Raw genomic sequence first — 21,997 nt, forward strand, 5'->3', positions numbered from 1 at the left:
TAACCCATATACCAGTCCGTAGTTGATTAATCATAACCTTCTTATGAGAAATCTAAAAACTTGGAATACTTTTAAGAAATCATTAATCTGAAAGTCCTTGTCATATATTCTTAATACTCAATAATAAGACTACCATTAGGAAATATAAGGACTTATTCAAATAATTGATTGGAGATATATGAATAAAGACATAGCCTTAAAATATGAAATCGTATTTTATTATATTTACAAAAATTATATCATTAGTCCCATAAATACAATTTTCAGATACCATCTAAATTTAGCATAATAACACTAACACTGAGAACCACATCTTGAAGTGGATTCAGTTTCAGTACAAAAATAGTTTTTGTACTTCATCCTTATATTGGGCAACATGTATACATTTATTTATGTATTTAATTATTGAATATGTATGTTGTTTAAATATCCAATCTATATATGGCGTGTATATTATATTTCGTTGCGTGTATATGATACACGGTAAAAATTTTATTATTACTTATACCGTTGTAATAATGATTCCCTTCAATTATCAAATATGATCACTATATATTTTTATTGATAGCACTGAAAAATTATATATTAGTTAAGTTGGTTGGTGTTGGGGCGTTACTTTGTATGTGAGAAAGTTCAAAGCCTATGTCTCATAAGCCAGAGGCCCAGTAGGATTTTTTATTTTCTTTCAACTATTTAGTTAAAAAAAAAAAGATCAATTTTTCTTTGAAACAAAAAAAAAGGAGAGAAGAAATCAATATGAGAAGGAGTGCAGGGTTTTGATCAAATTAGCGATCTAAGTGTCATTCGTAGTTTGATTTTATTAATTTTTGATTTATAGTGAGAGGACATATATTCTTCATTTTGAACGATTGGATTGATGAGTTGAGGTTTGTATCTTCAATTATAAGTCATAGAATGTAAGGGTTTGTAATTAAAATTTTCGATTTAAAATTGTAGAGCCCAATTTTAATCATCCTAAAAGTTAGAGGTCATTTGTAATCTGATTGTGCTGATTTTTTATCAGTAGGCGAGAGTGTTGGACTTTGATTTGTATAGTTGAATTGTCTATTTGTGTTATACATCTTTTCCTATGACCAGTAGTCTTTTCGTAATAATTTTTATTACTCTTTATTATTATTTTAAAATTATTCAAATTAGTTGCTTAAATTATGATCATGTACATGTTGTTACGGTTAGATTTGTGGTGATGATTATCTTTTATTCATAATAGAGATTTTTCAGTGGTCTGAATTTTTTCTTTTTACATTAGGTGGATTTTTATGTAAAATTTGTGTGTCAAAGTTTAAAAATAAAAAAATATATATAATTCTAGATTGAGGTTTTTTAAGGTTATTTTAAAAATTAAAAAGTACCCAATTAAAAATTGATCATTATTCAGTCATTTCCCTATGGGATCTCTTTTTCTATTTTATTCTCTAATGATGGGTTCAAAATATAAAACTGCCAAACGAAAGACTAGTTGGTTGAAGACTTGGAAGGAATCGTTCATTCGTTCAATAATTTTATTTATTAGTGAAATATCTAGCACTAGCAAGTAAGGAAATAAAAAAAACTAAATTTTGTTTAATATAAGAGTCCTTTTCACCTTTTGGCAAGGCGGAGCCTAGACGTGTACTTGTCAATTTCATGGCACCACCAATTATTCTGCGTGGGATGGGCACAGGCAAAAAGCTACAAGCTGATGCAAGTCAACTTCCAGTCAATGTCGTCATTCGTGTCATTTCCAGGATACATGCGCGCGAGCCTCATTGCTCCGATCACCGTTCCCGCAAGGCGCTGATTCCATGGCAATGGCAAAGCTTCGCTGCCCCAAACCAGAATTGCGCTTCTCTGTCTGTCTCCTCCTCCTCCTCCTCCTCCTTCTCCTCCAGCTTTCACTTCTCTCATCAACCTACACTGCACCTGACAAGTACTTCATCAACTGCGGCTCAGACTCCAACGTCACAGCCGGTGGCGGCCGGATCTTCGTCGGAGACGAGAAACCCGGTTCCTTGGCCCTCTCCACCGGCAAAAGCAGTTCTGTAAATGACGCCAGCTCGTCGAGCGCCGCCTCTCCTCTTCTGTATCAAACGGCAAGAATCTTCACAACCCCTTCTTCATACGACCTAGAAATCGACCAAAACGGCACTTACATGGTCCGCCTCCATTTCTACCCTTTTTCATCTCGCAAGAATCTCTTCGATGCCCAATTCAGCGTTTCGGCTTCCCGGTTCCCTTTGTTATCGAATTTCAGCGTACGAAACACTAGTACCTCGCCTGTGATTAAGGAATTTCTGCTGCCCAATATTAGCGCGGGAAAATTCAGAATCTATTTCACTCCTCAAGAACCACCTCTGGCCTTTGTAAATGCAATAGAAGTGTTTGTCGCCCCCGATGATTTCATCCCAGATTCGGCCACTCATGTCACTGCTTCAGGGGGAAACAATAAACTCGGTGGCTTGCTTTCTCATGCTTTTCACCCAGTTCACAGGATCAACGTTGGGGGCGAAATTCTCACGGCTGATAACGATACTTTGTGGAGAAATTGGGTTCCTGATGATGAATATCTATTTTCCTCTGAGGCAGCAAAGAACAGTAGGCGCAGTGATCCGCCCAATTACCAGGATGGAGAAGCAGATAAGTACGATGCTCCTGATCTTGTCTATAATACTGCTAAAGAAATGAATACAAGTTCTGATAGGGACTACGATTTTTTCAATATAACGTGGCGTTTTGGTGTGGATAAAAATGCTAGGCATCTTGTTCGAGTACATTTTTGCGACATAATAAGCAAAACCCCCAATGATACTCAGTTCAATCTCTACGTTTACAGCAACTTCAGTAAGGTAATAGATCCATATAAGACGATTCCCCAGTTGGCGGCTCCTTTTTACTATGATTTGGTGGTTGAGTCTGATAATTCTGGCTTTATGAACATAAGTGTTGGCCCTCGGCATGATACGCATGTTCAAACAGCCTTTCTGAATGGGCTAGAGATCATGGAGCTTATACAGGAATCAGGATCGGTGCCTGATGAAAACGAGTCATCGAAGAACTATTTGCTTGTCATAGTTGGTTCTGTGGTTGGAGGTGTGGCTCTTCTGATCTCATTGGCGGTGGTGTTCTTGTTGTGTTTCAAGTTTAGGAAAGCAAAACCCGTTGAAGATTCGGATTGGCAGGCCATCCCTCTTTTTGGAGGAATGAGTTCACCTGACGAGACTAGGGAAAGAACTGCCACTGTCTCCCGCTCCCCTTTTTGCAATCTTAATCTCGGGTTGAAGCTATCTTTTGCAGACATTCAGTATGCAACTAATAATTTTGACATGAAGTTGTTGATTGGTGAGGGTGGATTTGGGAAAGTTTACAAGGGAACTCTCCGAAGTGGTATAAAAGTGGCTGTCAAACGGAGCCAGCCAGGACATGGCCAGGGCTTCCCAGAATTCCAGACAGAGATCACGGTCTTGTCCAAAATTCGCCATCGCCATCTTGTTTCCTTGATCGGATATTGTGATGAGAGGTCTGAGATGATACTTGTTTACGAGTTCATGGAGAGGGGGACTTTAAGGGACCATCTCTATGGTTCGAATCGTGACAATGAGAAATCAACAGTGAGCTTTGAATTGTCTTGGATCCGAAGGCTTGAAATTTGCATTGGTGCTGCAAAGGGTCTACATTATCTTCACAGCAGTTCAGACATCTGCATCATTCACAGGGATGTTAAGTCAACAAACATCTTACTTGATTTTCATTTTGTGGCTAAAGTTTCTGATTTTGGCATCTCAAGATTAGGTCCTCTTGATCAAACCCATGTCAGCACGGGTGTGAAAGGCAGTTTCGGTTATCTAGATCCTGAATATTTCAGATGCCTACAGTTGACTAAGAAGTCGGATGTATACTCATTTGGGGTGGTTCTCCTGGAAGTGCTTTGTGCAAGACGACCCATTAGTAACTTGCTTCCCGCAGAGGAAATAAACTTGGCTGAATGGGGCTTGTCCTGGCATAAGAAAGGGGAGCTTGAGAAAATTATCGATCCTTTGCTTGTGGGGAAAATCAATCCCAACTCGTTGAGAATGTTTGGTGGAATAGTGGAGAAGTGTCTGAGGGAGTACGGTGTTGACAGGCCGAGTATGCATGATGTTTTGTGGGATTTGGAATATGCGCTGCAGCTCCAACAGACTGCTAGGAACCGAGAACCTCATGAAGACAGCACGCCAGACCCTTCATGGGTGCTCCCGGTGCCTGCATTTGCTCACCTACCTTCTGAAAGCATCTCGATTAGCAACGATGAGATACCTATGGCTGGTTTCTCAGATTCAAGTCATCCAAGTGCCAGTGAAGTTTTCTCCCTGATAAAAATTGATGAAGCCAGATAATCTTGCAGTATGAGGTCTGACTTCTGGTCTTCTAAGTATGTTTGGTAAGGAATTGCTGGAGTAATCTTGCAATACTTTGTCAAATAGCTTTTGCTTCTTTCTATGGTTCAGGTTGCGAATTAGGTGAAACAGGTAAAATGTCCAAAAAAGTGGATTGTCGAAATCAGCTTAAGTATCCATAATCCATGTATTATTTGACTTTCATTGTGTCAATGTTTGGTATCTAGATGTTGAATTGGACCATAGAGGCAGCTGGATGAGATTTTGCTTTTATATTATCATCCTAGTTGTTCTTTAGATACCCTCTCTCGTGTAGTTATAACCGTTATTTTGCAATCTTGTGTGCTTAGCCAGATGTTCATGTTTCCCTGAGGCTGATTCTTCGGCAATTGTGGAAAATTATCTGTGGCAGACAGATCTAGCTTTCTCATTATTTTGGCGCTTGAAGTTATCTATCAAGGATGTAAAGAAGAACACATGTTCCTCAGAAAATATATATCTCTATTGCTGTATTTTTCAGCTGGAAGAAAAGAATTTTCCTTTTTACAATATGAACTGCCTAGAGGATGGACAAGAATTACATCTACTAAGAAATCAATGAGAAAAACAGAGGAAGAAACTGGAAGCGAATTCCCTAGTGCCCGTTGCCTTTCCTGCTCGGTCCAGATGCCAACGGGTACAATTCGTTTCCCCGCAGAAGCCGGCTATTTGAGTTGCTCAACGAGCCAGAGGGCGCAGCCTGGCCAGCAGACTCAAGTTGAGCCCCACGAACTGATGATAATGAGCCGGCGATGTCAGACTTGAGCAGCCTGGAAGAATCAGCCGGAGATGACAGAGTAAGAACTAGCAGCGTAATGGCCATTGCGACAACAAGAGAACGCCGTCTTGCTGTCGAGCAACTGGGATGAGTATTGAATGGTTGGCGTGTGCTGTGATATCGGTATTAAAAATGTGTTGTCTATTCACTTTTACACTCAGTAATTTTTGTTTTGAGTGACCTGAGTATCACAATAAGGATAACTTTTATCCATTCAATTAACATTTTTGTTCACAAAAAAATAACATGGACTAACACATGCAAGTTAATTTTTTAAAAAATGTACATCTGGGTGGTAGCCCAGTGGCCCAAGTGAATCTAGACTGCCCCTCGACCTCGACACAGGAGGAGCAGTCTAGATTCGAGTTTCAGGGCTAATGCAACTGGGATGATTATTATTGAATGGTTGGCGTTGAGTTACTTCAGGAATATTAAAACAATTTTGGTTTCATGGGTTTGTAGTTACCGTTTAGTTTCTACTTTAAATTTAAATATAAAAAGGTCATATCGCGTGGAGGTGAATGTGATTATGGATATATATCTCTCGAGTTCTATTATTCGTGTTTTTTTTTTTTTTAGTTTATAAGATTAATTTTATTATAATTTTTTAAAGACGAATGTTAATCATTGTTATTAATCTTGAATAAATGGATTTTTCATTATTTTTAGTTATTGATAAATATATAATATTTTTAATTAAGACAATTTTTTTAAAATTAAAAATAATATACCTTATCTAAAAATAAGATAAATTTATCCAAGCTTAACCATACTTATTAGGTTATCCTTTTTAAAATATTTTAAGGACAAATAAAATTAATCAAACGTCACTTTATGTTTTCGCCATAACAATTATTTTAAGGAAAATTATTAAAAGGTAATAAATGAACTTTATTTCCAAACAAAACACAATTATTGTATCTTATTTTAAGCATTCAAACAATATGATTGATTGATTAAAGCCTTTAAAATATGATGCATTTATTATTAACTAATCAAATTATTTAAATGTTAAAAGTAATATATAATAAATATATTTTTATCTAAAAATAATATTGTTAAATTCAATGGTAGGATAATATGATTTTGATCATAATAAAATGATTTCATTGACATAAAAAAAAATAAAGAATTTCAATCAATTTAATATGAAAAATAAATGAAATTCATGACTAAGTAACTTAAATCGACTAATGGTTAAGTTTAAATCGATTAAAGTAAGACAACAAATTGATATCTGATATTACACAAATATAGTCAATTTAAGATGAACTTAAGTCGATTGAACTTAACTAGAATTTTGATCTCTAATCTTAGGTTGATCGAGTTTCAACTAAAGTTATGCATAAATTTTTTTGGACAAGTTAAGTCTATTAAAGTCTAACGAACATCTCAAACATACTTTGATTTTTAAATTTTTTATTGCATGTTCAAAAATAAAATCAAATATGTGTTATTCTCTTTTTATAATTTAAAATCATAATTTGATAAGTTTATATTTCCTATTTAAAAATCTTGTGCAAAAAGTAAAATCACTTTTGAAGATAAAATATAGTTTGTCTTCAAACTTGTCCCTTTTGCATATTCTGTTAATTTTTTGATCTTATTGTCTCTTACTCTTAGAAACTTTTTGTCTCCAAAAAATTTATATGTAATTACATCCGGCGGTCTTCCTATACCTTTTCCTAATTTTATTTGATTTGTCTTAAGAAATCATTTTGATCGATATACTTTTCTTGTACATTACATTTATGATATTATTGTAATCAAAAGTTACTTACAAATGCTAGAATGAATCAGGTTGTAGCATTGAAAATCCTAAAAACAAAAATTTAATTTCAAAATTACTTTTAACCTTTCTTTGTAAAAGCTAGTTTTTTGAAAAATAATATATATATGTTAAATATGGGGTCTCAAAAAAAAAATGAACTAATAGAAAGAGCATTCAAATAAAAGTGAGAGAGTTCAAGAGTTGGAAGTGTGTTGGATGGTGGAATTATCAGAATTGGTGATTTATTTGATTTGTCTCTATTTATAAGTTGTGTTTTTACTCACATGTTTTGTGAGAGTTTGTATTTTCTAGCAGTGTACTTGTAGTTCTTACTTGGTTAAGAGATTGTATGTTTGTTATAACTCTAATAAAAAGTTGGTGATATATTTTACCTAATGAAACCTCAAGTATAATCTTTAGAGATATGATTAGATTGAAAGCTAAACTTCGGCTATTGAAGTTTGCTCTTTCAAGGGTTTTATTTTGGTGTGTTTTCTTCACACATGCGCTACACGCTGTGTCAGAAAGATTCAAAAGCAAATAGTTCTTAAAAGATGGTATTTTGAGAAATAGATTGAAAAAGGTGGTAATTAAGAATTTTTATTAAAAAGATGGTAAAATTATCAAAAACTCAATTAATTGTATCAAATACTTAAACTCAAACACAACCCGTTTATTATCCATGACCCATATAACCAGTTTAACTAATTAAGTGTTAACACATGACCTATATAACTCTTTTAATAAAATGTATCACAACATGACATGACCTGTCACAAATAATTCATTTAGTCATTTACACATTAAAAATTAAAGCCTATTTACATTTAATATAACTCAGCAACATGACAAATTAAATATATAAACAACTATAAATCTAATATAAAAATAATTCTATTTATATATTACAAAATTGAGAATGATTCATTGCAATATAATGTGAATTCTAATTATAAATTTCCAGCAATAAATGGGCAACAATTTACATGAAAGCTAGATTTGAAATTATACTTTTAACAATAAAAATAAATGAAATAATTACCATCACTTGTTAGTCACTGCACACCAGAATTTATTTACATATTTTAGTTATTATACATATTTCTAGAACTGGTTATATGGGTTCTTTTGGATCAAGCAGGTTAAATGGGTCAGAGATGACGTGGTTAACTTGTTTAATTTTGTTCATGTCTTTTTTGTGTTAAACAGGTCAACTCGAACCTGGCACGTTTAGTGTCAAGCTTGGCTTGACCCACACCAGCTATTTTCCTGTCATCTCTGAGTTGTGTGCCTATTTGCCACCCCTATTGTTGGAGTAGTAGTATTTTTAATACTTCTGTGTATTGTCATTGTTATGAAATAAATGGTCTGTTAATATTGGATTAGTGATGCATTTTTCATATTTTCAGAGGTTTTTGGTATGTTTATAAATGCTATTAATAGAAACAATACAAATAAATATCTTTTGCTATAACCTTGCTGTATTCATATCATTATTTCCCCCCAAATTGTTATATCCTGTGTCCATCATTGAATATCAGTACCCATCATGGACATTTTCTCTTATATTCTGCTTTCTGGTTTAGTATGCTTTTTATGCCATTATTTCCCTTCTCTTTTTTATTTTCTACACCCTTACATCATATGTGCAGAGAAAGGGCAACGATTTTTTTTCTTTGTATCTGATTGATGAAATTTATGAGAAGGAATGCTACATTAAATGTGGGAATGACAAGAAAATGTAATATGCTGACTGATCCAAGTAATTGTAGTTGTGTTAATTAGAGAGGAAATAAGATTGAACTGGCCAACATGGTTTGTACTTGTGCAACAAAAACAACTCACCCCTTGAGGGAAGTGATGCGCGAAATATTTGAGGGTAATGCAACGCCATAGATAGTAGGTGCGTTTGATCAGGATTTAGATAGTATGGTAGCATCTAGAGATGGTATGGTAGCATCTGAAATTATCTTGATATTGAATTGTTTGATCCGGGAGGATATTCTTGATTTATAAATGTTTTTATTTTCTTAGCTGTTTAGCTCATGGGAGGTATTTATATTATTTGGTTTTAGTAAGTATTTATATTATTAGCTTTAATAAGTTGTCATGTGACTTCTAAATATAGATGGATGGCAAAGATAGGAAGGATTCATTTGTGGTCAACAGCTAGGTTTTATTCCCACCGTAAACCTAGTATAAATAGCCTTTTGATACACTTTGTAGGAAGTTGTTTTTACTCTAATATAACATTTCAGGTTTCCATGAACTCTAATTTTCATATCATCATTCCACCTTTGATTTTACATTGTTCTAGCCCAAACTCTATGCTTGTTTTGTTGATTCTTCCCCTGTTTTATATTTGGTATTTGCTTTATCACTTTATTTGTTGATGCTATTTATCTTTTAATGGAATTTGCAGAGGCAAAAATGGATAAAGAGGATATAAAGAACAATGGTAAGTAATTTTTTTCTTCCTTTGTTTTCCTTTTCTTTGAACTTCAATTAGTCAGTATTTTTGTTCAATAGATGGGTTCTTATTTCTCGATCTATGTGTTTTCATGTAATGTGATAGGCTCTAGATGAGAGTCTATCTTACTTCAATTAAACAAGAGAAATACAACATAAAAACAGCCTATGCTGAAAAGCAAAAATGGACTTCTGAGAGGTCGAGAGGTCCATATTCTCCCACTATTCCCACCAAGATCTCCCCCCAATATTCTCCTAGCCTCTCTTATTTATAGTTTGTTATCCAGCGACATTCCCCTCCAACGGCCCCAGCTATCAACCATGCTCCCTTGGCTGTTCTTCCCCTTTTTGCCCTTCAACTGTTTTTGTCACTTTCCCCATCTCTCAATATCCTATTCTGCCCCCTGGTTCTTCCCTTCTATTTCTTTGTTGGTACATGTGACTAACAAGGGTCCTATCATAATGTTTAATTATATTGAGGTAAATCAAGCATTGAAGTCTTAGATTGTTCATGGAAGAGAGAATATAATTTTGAGGGAGGAAAGTGAGAGCTATCATGATACATTTCTCAATTCCATGTGGTCATTATCTCAAAGCCTGAGGTTTTGTGGCTTCTCACTTCTCAATTCTAGTGATGATTATGTATCTGGAGCCTCTAGCTTGATGTCAGGGATAATATTTCTTTCCAATGTCAAATTTCCGCTTAACTCTTTATCAGGCTCCTTTCCTTACTTGAAATGGAGGAAAAAGAATTAGACGCTTGATATAGTGTGGTTGATATATCTGCCTAAAAATTCATGTATAAGGTATACTGGAATTGTATTTTTTTGATATTTCATGTTATAACTTTTTAAATCTATATGGTATTTATAGATTTAGAAGAAGTTAATGGATACTTTCCTTAAGAGGTCTTGTGGATGGTTTTAGAGAAGAAATGAGTCTGAGTTGCTTATATACAAGTTATTGGAGATATGTATCATGGAGCAAAAACACATGTCAGAACATGTGGGGGAAATATTCAGGCTTTTCTAATTACAATTAGATTACTTAAAGGATTTACATGAAGCCCGAATAATGGATGAACCCCCTAAACATGTTCAGGTAGAGCGTGGTGTGTGCCTTGGTATATGTTATTTGTGCAGAGAGTATTTGAGAAGTATAGTAGAATTCTTATGATTGTGAAAACATGATCGATACAGCCCTGTTTGTAGTATTAGGAGTGCATAATAGCTCTTTTCTAAGAAAGGGAAAAATATTATATATATTCAATAATATATATGCAGAATCAAGGACTAAAATAGGAAAGAAATCTGGTTATTAAAAACTGACAGCCTGTCTGTAAAATCAGAGATTGATTCTTAGAAAATATCCTGATTTGTTCTTAGGATTTTTGAATCCATTTATGGAATCTAACACTCTCTCTTAAGTTGGTGAGTGAATATCTTTCATTCCCAGGTTGCATGGCAATTCCTCAAACTCACTTGAAGCCAATCCTTTTGTCAACACATCTGCCTTCTGATTTTTGGATGGCATGAACATAATACAAATCAATCATGCTTCCAACTTCTCTTTTATAAATGACGATATATCTCAATATATTTTGTTCAATTATGTTGTACTTGATTATGTGCAATGTTGATTGTAGACTTGTTCTCACAAAACAATTTCATCAATCCACTCTTAGTAATTTTCAAGTCATCAAGAATAATCTTCAGCCACAATAACTGACATTCCAAGAGCCATAACATGGAATTTTGCCTCAACACTTGATCTTGTAACTATATCCTGTTTCTTGCTTTTCCAAAACAAGAAGGTTGACTTAAGCCTAGGTGGGGCTCTAGGCAACAACTATTTTAGTGGTCCTTTACTAATATAAATACATAATAAAATTATTGGAAATTTATTTTTCTTGTTTCTTGAGATGCAAAATCATTAATTAAATTTTTGTATTCAAGTTTAGAAGGTAAATCTTTTTCAATTGACAATATAGCCAAATTACTTAATTTTTTTGTGACATAGTTGAACATAAATAAGATTTTATTAATTTTAATTTTGAAAAACTTTTTTTTGCTAAAGTTATAGTAACATAATTGGTTAATAGTATCCTATAAGTTGTCCATGCATTTGGAAAATAATTTACCTCGTTTAGAACATTTAGTATCGCAAGTGGTGTTCTTATTTCTATGGTTATAATTTCTTTTAAAACTTTTAATTTTGAAAATAAATTTAAACCATTAACATCAGAAAGCATGTTATATTTTGGAAAAAATTCAAGATTTTAACAAATTTTCTTCAAATTATGGAAATACTTTAACTAGATAGGGTGTTATATGGACAGTAGGTTTAGGTCTATGGATAGATTAGATTTATTTACACCAAAAGTCAAATTAGACCTGTCATTTGATAGATGGAGTATATAAATTGGAATTTGTTGAAAATTGGATATCTTATCCCATCTAGTTTTCTGGGTGAGAAAATATATTATAATAAATTTAACTTATAAATATAACATAATAGTAATTTGTCTAATTATAACTCCAAATTTATTTATTATTTTAGATTGTTCACACCACCAATGATCATGGCTATCTACTCTCATTTTCAATTTTTATATTGGTCTAAATTAGGTAGGGCGTCTTTTGTGTTAAACCAAATTAATGTGAGAAATACACTATTTGATGAAGTTTTTACCGATGTGAGAAATATACTGTTTGATACAACTTTTACCAATTTAAACCAATTTCTCCTTGCTTGCCTCCTTTTCTCATTTTTTTTGGGGCCCCACCCTTTTTGGGGGCCCTAGTTATAGGCCTTAATGGCCTGTGCCTTGAGCCAACATTACCAAGACACAAGATTTCTTCCTAGAAAGGTATAATAAGTAGTATTTGAGTAAACCTACATAATCAGCATCGGTATAACCTTCAACAGTTAATCCATTTCCTGAACTAAATAGTATTCCTTTTCTTGGCATTGACTTCAAATAACTCAAAATTCTTCTCACTGCCTGCATGTGTTCCTTATTTGGATTATGTATAAATTAACTTATTAAACTCACTGCAAAAACAATATTAGGTCTAGTATGGGATGGATATATGAGACGACCAACCAACCTTTGATATCTACCTTTGTCAACTAATTTGCAGTTCGGATCTTCACCAATTTTGAAGTTTGGTTCAATTGGTGTGCTTGCTACTCTACCACTTAAAAGACTAGTTTCCTTTAACAAATCTAAGACATACCTCCTTTAAGAAAGAAAGTTGCCGTCTTTGGAGTATGCCACCTCGATCCCTAGAAAATACTTTAACCTTCTAAATCTTTAGCCTCAAATTCCCTTGTAAGCTAGTCCTTTAGTTGCTGCTGTTCCACATTATCGTCTCTAGTCACTATAATGTTATCAATGTACACTAGAAACATTGTAACTTTTCCCTTAGTAGAATGTTTGATGAAATGTGTTTGGTCTCCTCTACTTTGCTAATATCCTATCTTCTTCTTGGCTTTAGTGAACTTGTCAAACCATGTCTTGGGAGATTGTTTGAGCCCGTATAATTCCTTTTTTACTCTATTTGTGGCAGCCTCATTAAACCCTACCCTAGTGGTGGCTTCATAAAAACCTTCTCATTTGAGTCTCCATGGAGGAAGGCATTTTTACATCAAATTGTTGCAAATCCCATCCAAAACATGTAGCCAAGGATAGTAAATTTCGTAGAGTGGTCATTTTTGCTACTGGTGCAAATGTTTTCAAATAATTTATCTCATAGGTTTGAGTGTATCCCTTAGTTACCAATTTAACCTTATATCTCTCCATTCTACCATCAACCTTGTATTTCAGGTTAAACACCCAACTACATCTTATGGGTTTCACTCCTTTTGGTCTTGGCACCATATCCCAAGTTCTATTCTTCTCTAATGCTCTCATCTTCTCTTCCATAGCCCATGCCCAATTCTTATCTCTTAATGCATCCTCAACTATTTTAGGAATCTTGAAATAAGTTGAATTTTTTAAGGCTTACTTAAAAAATTATTGAATCCAAGTAGAGATATTTATACAAGTACAAAATATCTGTGCTATCCCTTAGAAAACAACAATAAATTCAAATATAGATAACAATAACTAATTTTTGAAATGCTAGAATTATCTTCTGCTTTCAAGTTGTATCTTTCTCTTGAATTTTGGAGCTTATCTTATCTTCTAGGGTGCCTCATCTTTTAAATCTTGAAGTCTTATCTTATTTTCAACCACCTTATCTTTCATTTTTAGACTTGAACACCCAATCTCATTGTCCAACACTCACTCTCAAGCTGGTGAATAAATATTTGTCATTTCCAGCTTGCCAATTAGTGATTTGAAACCTAGTCTTGCCATGGCTTTTGTAAACACATCAACCACTTGACTTGTTGTGGGAATATAGGATATATTAAATCTCCCTCTATTTCCCTCTTTATAAAACTTCGATCTATTCTCACATGCTTCATTTGACTGTGCTGAATTGAATTTTTTGCAATACTAATTGCTGATTTACTATCACTATACACCTTTGTTTGTTGTGACAAAGGAAAATGTAAGTCTTCTATCAGCCTTTCTAATCAAATCACTTCACAAATTCTTTGAGCTATAGCTTAGAATTTTGTCTCATCACTACTGCGGTCAACAACTGATTGCCAGGTATAGATGGAAAAATTCGGTGTCCCTGTGTGCAATGCAACAATACATATTTTTTTTGTCAAGATGATGTCAAGTTTCATCTAGTTAGGTATGGAATAGTTAAGAATTACGTTAATTGGTACTACCATGGGGAAGAGGTATTGGTTGAAGTAGAGATTAGTGATGAGGATGATGACAACAATAATAATGACGATATGCGTCCTATGTGATTAGTGGTTAATTTTATAAAAATTTTGTTATAATTATACCCTTCTTTTGATCTTAAAAATAGTTTAAATTAGATATTAATATATATTTTATGGTTATATGCAAGTTTAAATTGAAAAATGAATGAAATGAAATTTTAAAGTAAAATTTAATAATAATAATAATAATAATATATAAAATTATATATAATACATATATATCATTATATGCATGCATGTAATATATATATATAATATAATATAATATATATATATGTGCCATGTGTAATACATATATATAATATATAATTTATTAATAACATTAAATTATTTTTATTTTTTTTTAGGCATGAGGAATTCAAGCCCATGAAGACTTAAAGTCCATGAAGAATTCAAGTCCATGAAGAAATCAAACCCATGGAGAAATCAAGTCCATGAAGAATTCAAGTCCATGAAGAAATCAAACCCATGGAGAAATCAAGCCCACGAAGAATTCAAGTCCATGAAGAAATCAAGCACATGAAAAATTAAAGTCCATGAAGAATTCAAGCCCATGAAGAATTAAGGCCCAATTTGAGCAACCCATGGAAGATATTATTTGGAGAAGGCCCAAAAATTATTTTTAATCCTAATGAAGATTAAAAACCAATTTATAGAAATCTATTTTTATTTTTTATGTGAGAGCTTTATTAGGTGTGTTTTTTAGCTAAAATCCATTTAACTATTAGGTGGATATTATAGCTAAAATCCATTTAACTTTATGAATGCTTTATTAGGTATGTATTTTAGCTAAAATTCATTTAATATTAGGTGTGTATTATAGCTAAAATTCATTTAACTTTAAGTGTGTGAGTGCCCATTAGATATAATTATGTCTAGTTGAATAATTGAAATTGTGTGGTTTGTATTGCATCTTGTGGCCTATAAATAGATCACTTGATTGCATTTGTAAGTGTGATTATTATTCTTGAATCAAAGTTTAGTTGTTTCCTTATAATTCTCTCTTTGAGAATTGTTCTTGTTCTTTCCCCTTTTCTTTAGTATTCTCTCTTGTGATCTTACTTCCTTCATTTCTTCTTTTAAATTCTTATGTCATTTATTATTACTTTATTATTCACCGCCTAAATGGTCGGTTAATTTGTGCCTTTAAATTTCTGTAATTTTAATTTTTGTCATTTAATTATTCACCGCCTAAATGGACGGTTAGTTTATGCCTTTAAATTTCTGCAATTTTAATTCTTGTTATTTAATTATCCACCGCCTAAATGGCCGGTTAGTTTATGCCTTTAAAATTTCTTGTCATTTAAATTCTGTTATTTAAATTACGTCGTTTAAATTCATGTCAATTAACTTTTAAATGGAAATAAGTAGCTAAATCTAATCTTGGGTTAAGGCAAGGACAGTGTCCAACGCCAATGATTCCCAAAGAAAGCTGCGCTTTAAATAAGTAACATTAATTTAAATTTCAGTATGAGTGTATCTTAATTATTGAGAAATCACTAGGTTTGGATTGGAGCGTAAGCCTAACTTAGAGCTTTCATGCCATGTATGAGAGTTATTAGAACTGGAAACGCTATCATACCCAAACCCGGATGATTAATTTAGTTGTTTTGTGTATTAATTGCAATTGAATTTATGGTAGTTGCTTAAATTAGAATCCCGCATATCATGTATGGGGATTGCTTAACCTAGAACTATCATCATCTCTAATTGCATTTAATAACAAACCCTCATATCTGAAATTAAATTAATGTTGCTAATCTTTTATGCTAAAATTTGGGAATCAACGGGTTGGCACTGAAATTGTCTTAACTCAAGTACTATCCAATTTTATATTCTCACTTAAAGTATTTATTTCAATTACTGCCTTAATTTATTTCCTAGTATCTGTTGTTTAAAAAACCATAAAAAACCTTGTTGCCAATTTATCCAAATGCGTGTGTGCTTGTGTGACATTCTTTTTATTTTGCCATAAATAAATCTCTCAGTGGATGACCTGGACTCATTCAGAAAATATAAATTTAAATTTGGACTACAACTGCACTCGTACACTGACGAGTATAAACCTCTCACCTAAACAAAGAAAAAAATATAAAATTTTTATTGTGTTTTGTTTTGTGTTTTAATTGCAGGGTGGGAGTACAGTCACTATGCTGGAAGAAGCCTTTGGATTGCCAGGTGTTAATATTGATATGGGTCACGATTCATCTAATGAGAATGAGCCGAACTTGAGTGCAAATTTTTTTTTTATGAATTATTGCATGATGCCGAACAACCTCTATTTCCAGGATGCACCCATGTGTCGAAGCTTTCATTTCTTGTGAAACTGTTGCATTTGAAATGTTTAAGTGGGTGGAGTAACAATTCATTCAATATGCTACTTGAGATAATAAGATCTACATTTCCAATGAGTGAAATTGTGCCTTCTTCTTATTATGAAGCTAGGAAATTCATTCGAGCTTTAGGACTCGATTATGAAAAGATAGATGCATGCCCAAATGATTGCATACTTTTTCGAAAAGAATATGAAAATTGTCATGAATGTGTGAAATGTGGTGCTCCTGGGTGGAAGTTAGTGGCAGGAAAAAAAGATGTAACTGGAAAAAAGGTACCTACAAAACCCTGAGGTATTTTCCATTGACCCCAAGGCTCCATAAGCTATATATGTCATCCAAAACAGCTTTAGATATGCGATGGAACGAAGATAAACGTGTTAAAGATGGGTTATTACGTCATCCAGCTGATTTTGAAGCTTGGAAAAAGTTAGATGAGCATTATCCTTCGTTTTCAATTGAACCTCGTAATGTTAGACTTAGATTGGCAAGTGATGGATTTAATCCATTTGGCTCAATGAGCATTGCTCATAGTACATGGCCTGTGATTGTAGTTAGGGGTGGCAATTCGTGTTGGCGGGTCGTAATCGTGTCGTGTCGAGACACACGTATAACACGTGTCAGGTTAACCCGAACACGACCCGTTTAATAATCGTGTCAAATTCCTTAAACCCGAACACGACACGTTTATTAAACGTGTAACACGACACGACCCGTTTAACCCGTTTAACTAAACGTGTCGTATCGTGTCGTGTCACCTGTTAACCTGTTTAATTTAAACAGGTCATGTTGTGTCACCTGTTAAACGTGTTATTTAGTTTTAAACGTGTTATTTCGTGTATAATCGTGTTAACGTGTTCAGATCAACCCACTAACCCTTTTAATTAAACGTGTCATTTCGTATATAATCGTGTTAACGTGTTCGGGTCAACCCGTTAACACGTTTAATTAAACGTGTCATTTCGTGTCTAAACGGGTTAGACGGGTTGACCCGCCTAAGACACGAAAATAATCGTGTCATAAACGGGTTGACCCGTTTATGACCCGAACCCGATTAAGCCCAACCCTAACCCACTTAACTCCGTGTCGTGTCGTGTCGTATAATCGGGTCGTGTCCAAAATTGCCAGCTCTAATTGTAGTTCCATATAATTTGCCCCCTTGGATGTGCATGAAACAGCCTTATCTCATATTAACCTTACTTATTCCTAGTCCAAAAGCCCCTGGAAACCACATTGATGTTTATTTGCAACCTTTGATTGAAGAATTGAAGGAGTTATGGGAGGCCGGTGTTCAAACATATAATGCCTCAAAGAAACAAAATTTTCAGATGCATACAGCTATTTTATGGACTATTAATGACTTTCCTACCTATGCAAATTTGTTTAGATATAGTACAAAGGGAAAGTGGGCTTGTCCTTGTTGCAACAAACACACCGAGTCTCATTGGCTAAGTTATGGGAAAAAATTTTGCTATATGGGCCATCGTCGATTTTTACCTAGGAACCATAAATGGCGTAATAATAAAATTCATTTTAATGGGAAGGGGAATGAAGGGACCGACCTCCACAACTGTCCGGATATGATGTGTTTGAACAATTATGCACTGTTGAAAAAGGAAAATGGGATAATTCTAATGATACTTGGCTAAAACATTGGAAGAAAAAAAGTATCTTCTTTGAGCTGCCTTATTGGAAAGAACTTTTGTTGCGTCACAATCTAGATGTTATGCACATTGAAAAAATACCTCTTGCATGTTACATGTTGTCTTCAAAAGAAAAATTGATGTTGTGTGAATTTTTGAAAGAAGTTAAAGTACCAGATGGTTATTCGTCAAATATCTCAAGGTGTGTTAATATCAAGGAATGCAAAATCTTGTCCTTAAAGAGTCATGATTGCCACATTCTTATGCAATGATTACTCCATCTTGCTATATGGGGCCTTCTCCCTAAAGATGTTTTTGGTGCATTGACTGAATTGAGCAACTTTTTTCGAGAGATTTGTTCCAAAGTATTGAGGGTTGAAAGGTTAAATGAACTTGTGCTCCAAATTGCTGAAACTCTTCGCAAATTAGAACGAATCTTCCTTCCAACTTTTTTCAACATTATGGAACACTTGCCTATTCATTTACCTAGTGAAGCTAAGATTGCCGGCCCTATCTAGTATCGTTAGATATATCCAATTGAAAGGTTTGTACATGTTCTTATTCATACTAGTTTTTTTGGAAAAAAAAAAAAGTTTATCCCCTTATTAAGGAGTTTAAGAAAAGTTATCAATTTCTTTGACAGGTATTTACGCACATTGAAATCTTATGTCCATAATAAGAGTCGTCCAAAGGGTTCAATTGCAGAGGGATATCTGACTGCACTCTCACCCTGCAATTAAAACACAATAAAAACAAATCATAATAAAACTTTTATATTTTTTTTATTTTAGTGAGAGGTTTATACTCGCCAGTGTACGAGTGCAGTTGTAGTCCAAATTTATATTTATATTTTCTGGATGAATCCAGGTCGTCCACTGAGAGATTTATTTATGGCAAAAGAAAAAGAATGTCACACACACGCACACGCATTTGGACAAATTGACAACAAGATTTTTTATGGTTTTGTTTTTAGACAACAGATACTAGAAAATAAAGTAAGGCAAAAATTAAAATAAACATTAAACGTAAAAATATGAATTTGGATAGTGCTTGAGTTAAGACAATTTCAGTACCAACCCGTTGATTCCCAAATTTTAGCATATAAGATTAGCAACATTAATTTAATTTCAGATATGAGGGTTTGTTATTAAATGCAATTAGAGATGATGATAGTTCTAGGTTAAGCAATCCCCATACATGATATGCGGGATTCTAATTTAAGCAACTACCATAAATCCAATTACAATTAATATACAAAACAACTAAATTAATCATCCGGATTTGGGTATGATAGCGTTTCCAGTTCTAGTAACTCTCATACATGGCATGAAAGCTCTAAGTTAGGCTTACGCTCCAATCCAAACCTAGTGATTTTTTAATAATTAATACACACTCATACTGAAATTTAAATTAATGTTACTTATTTAAAGCGCAGCTTTCTTTGGGAATCATTGGCGTTGGACACTGTCCTTGCCTTAACCCAAGATTAGATTTAGCTACTCATTTTTATTTGAAAGTTAATTGACATAAATTTAAATGACGTAATTTAAATAACAGAATTTAAATGACAAGAAATTTAAAGGCATAAACTAACCGGCCATTTAGGCGGTGAATAATTAAATGACAAGAATTAAAATTGCAGAAATTTAAAAGCACAAATTAACCGGCCATTTAGGCGGTGAATAATTAAATGACAAGAATTAAAATTGCAGAAATTTAAAGACACAAATTAACCAGCCATTTAGGCGGTGAATAATAAAGTAATAATAAATGACATAAGAATTTAAAAGAAGAAAGAAAAAAGTAAGATTATAAGAGAAAGTACTAAAGAAAATGAGAAAGAACAAGAACAATTCTCAAAGAGAGAATTATAAGGAAACAACTAAACTTTTATTCAAGAATAATAATCACACTTACAAATGCAATCAAGTGAGCTATTTATAGGCCACAAGATGCAATACAAACCACACAATTTCAATTATTCAATTAGACATAATTATATCTAATGGGCACTCACACACTTAAAGTTAAATGGATTTTAGCTATAATACACACCTAATATTAAATGGATTTTAGCTAAAATACATACCTAATAAAGCACTCATAAAGTTAAATGGATTTTAGCTATAACATCCACCTAATAGTTAAATGGATTTTAGCTAAAAAACACACCTAATAAAACTCTCACATAAAAAATAAAAATAGATTTCTATAAATTGGTTTTTAATCTTCATTAGGATTAAAAATAATCCTTGGGCCTTCTCAAAATAATATTTTCCATGGGTTGTTCAAATTGGGCCTTAATTCTTCATGGGCTTGAATTCTTCATGGACTTGATTTCTTCATGGATTTGATTTCTTCATGGATTTGAATTCTTCATGGACTTTAATTTTTCATGGGCTTGATTTCTTCATGGGTTTGATTTCTTCATGGATTTGAATTCTTCATGGACTTTAAGTCTTCATGGGCTTGAATTCTTCATGCCTAAAAAAAAAAAAATAATAAGAATAATTTAATGTTATTAATAAATTATATATTATATATATGTATTACACATGGCACATATATATATTAGATTATATTATATATATATATATATTACATGCATGCATATAATGATGTATATGTATTATATATAATTTTATATATTATTATTATTATTATTAAATTTTACTTTAAAATTTCATTTCATTCATTTTTCAATTTAAACTTGCATATAACCATAAAATATATATTAATATCTAATTTAAACCATTTTTAAGATCAAAAGAAGGGTATAATTATAACAAATTTTTTACAAAATTAACCACTAATCAATATCTTGCAGAAGATTGCCTAAATTTTTGTTCTAGATACCTAAAAGAATGTGAAACGAAATTCAATCGCGTTGAAAGAAATGCTGACGGGGATGGTGTGAAAACAATTGGTGGATTATCTGTTTTTACTCAAACAGGTCGTGCTTTAGGAAAAGCGACTCAATGTGAGCTTGGAAGAGAGGAATGGTCCCAAGCTCGATTATATGTCCTTAAAAATTGTGATGAAATCCAATCATTCATAGAGTAAGTGATAATTTTGACATATTTTATACCAATAATTAATTTATAACAATTATTTTTCCATGGAATTTCTCTTACTGCTTTTTGTGTGTAATTTAAAATAGAGAACACAAACAATTGGTGGTCCAATCTCTAGCCCATTCCCATCCCAGAAATGTGGAAAACATTCATAATAGAGAATTTCCAAGTTGGTTTGAGCATCAAGTAAGTATATTAAGATCCAATATGTATTATTTAAATGTTTTGTGGTTAGATGTTCAATGCCATCCATTTGAACTATATTGTTATTTAACCCATTTCCCTTTAAATGGATATGTGACACAAATGTATAATTCAGAAAATGACAAAGTCACCAATCATTTGTTATCACTTGCTCGAGGGCCAAATCATAGTGCATTGTCATACAAAGGCTACATTGTTAATGGTTTTCGGTTCCACACCCGAGATCGAGAGAAAGAATTGAAAACTCAAAATAGTAGAGTTTTCGTGAGAGGGGAAACTAATAGTTTTGCAACTGCGAGAGATGGTAACCCAACCCTTGGTAATGTGGATTACTATGGCGTGTTAATGAATATTATCGAATTGCAATATCTTGGTGGTTTACGAGTAGTACTATTCAAGTGTGATTGGAAAGATGTATGCAATAAAGGAAGAGGAATCAAGACAGATAATTACGGGTTCACTTCC

At 33.1% G+C, this 21,997-nt stretch overlaps 1 protein-coding gene across 7 annotated transcripts; it reads left to right on the forward strand.

Annotated features, from left to right (window-relative positions):
• Positions 1–1,705: 1,705 nt before the first annotated feature.
• LOC127804636 (probable receptor-like protein kinase At2g23200) lies at positions 1,706–5,490 on the forward strand. 7 transcript variants are annotated; one of them, XM_052341526.1, is made up of 2 exons: positions 1,706–4,387; positions 4,724–5,490. In XM_052341526.1, the coding sequence occupies exon 1, from the start codon at positions 1,806–1,808 to the stop codon at positions 4,371–4,373; it is 2,568 nt and encodes an 855-aa protein (XP_052197486.1). In that variant the 5' UTR covers positions 1,706–1,805; the 3' UTR covers positions 4,374–4,387; positions 4,724–5,490. The 7 variants fall into 7 exon arrangements, 5 of the variants coding, with proteins under 5 accessions (XP_052197486.1, XP_052197487.1, XP_052197484.1 ...); XM_052341527.1 differs by having other exon boundaries at positions 4,728–5,490; XR_008023704.1 differs by having other exon boundaries at positions 1,707–4,505.
• Positions 5,491–21,997: the final 16,507 nt, after the last annotated feature.

The sequence above is a fragment of the Diospyros lotus genome, chromosome 6 (genome assembly GCF_014633365.1).
Source record: "Diospyros lotus cultivar Yz01 chromosome 6, ASM1463336v1, whole genome shotgun sequence".
NCBI classification, from domain to species: Eukaryota; Viridiplantae; Streptophyta; class Magnoliopsida; order Ericales; family Ebenaceae; genus Diospyros; species Diospyros lotus.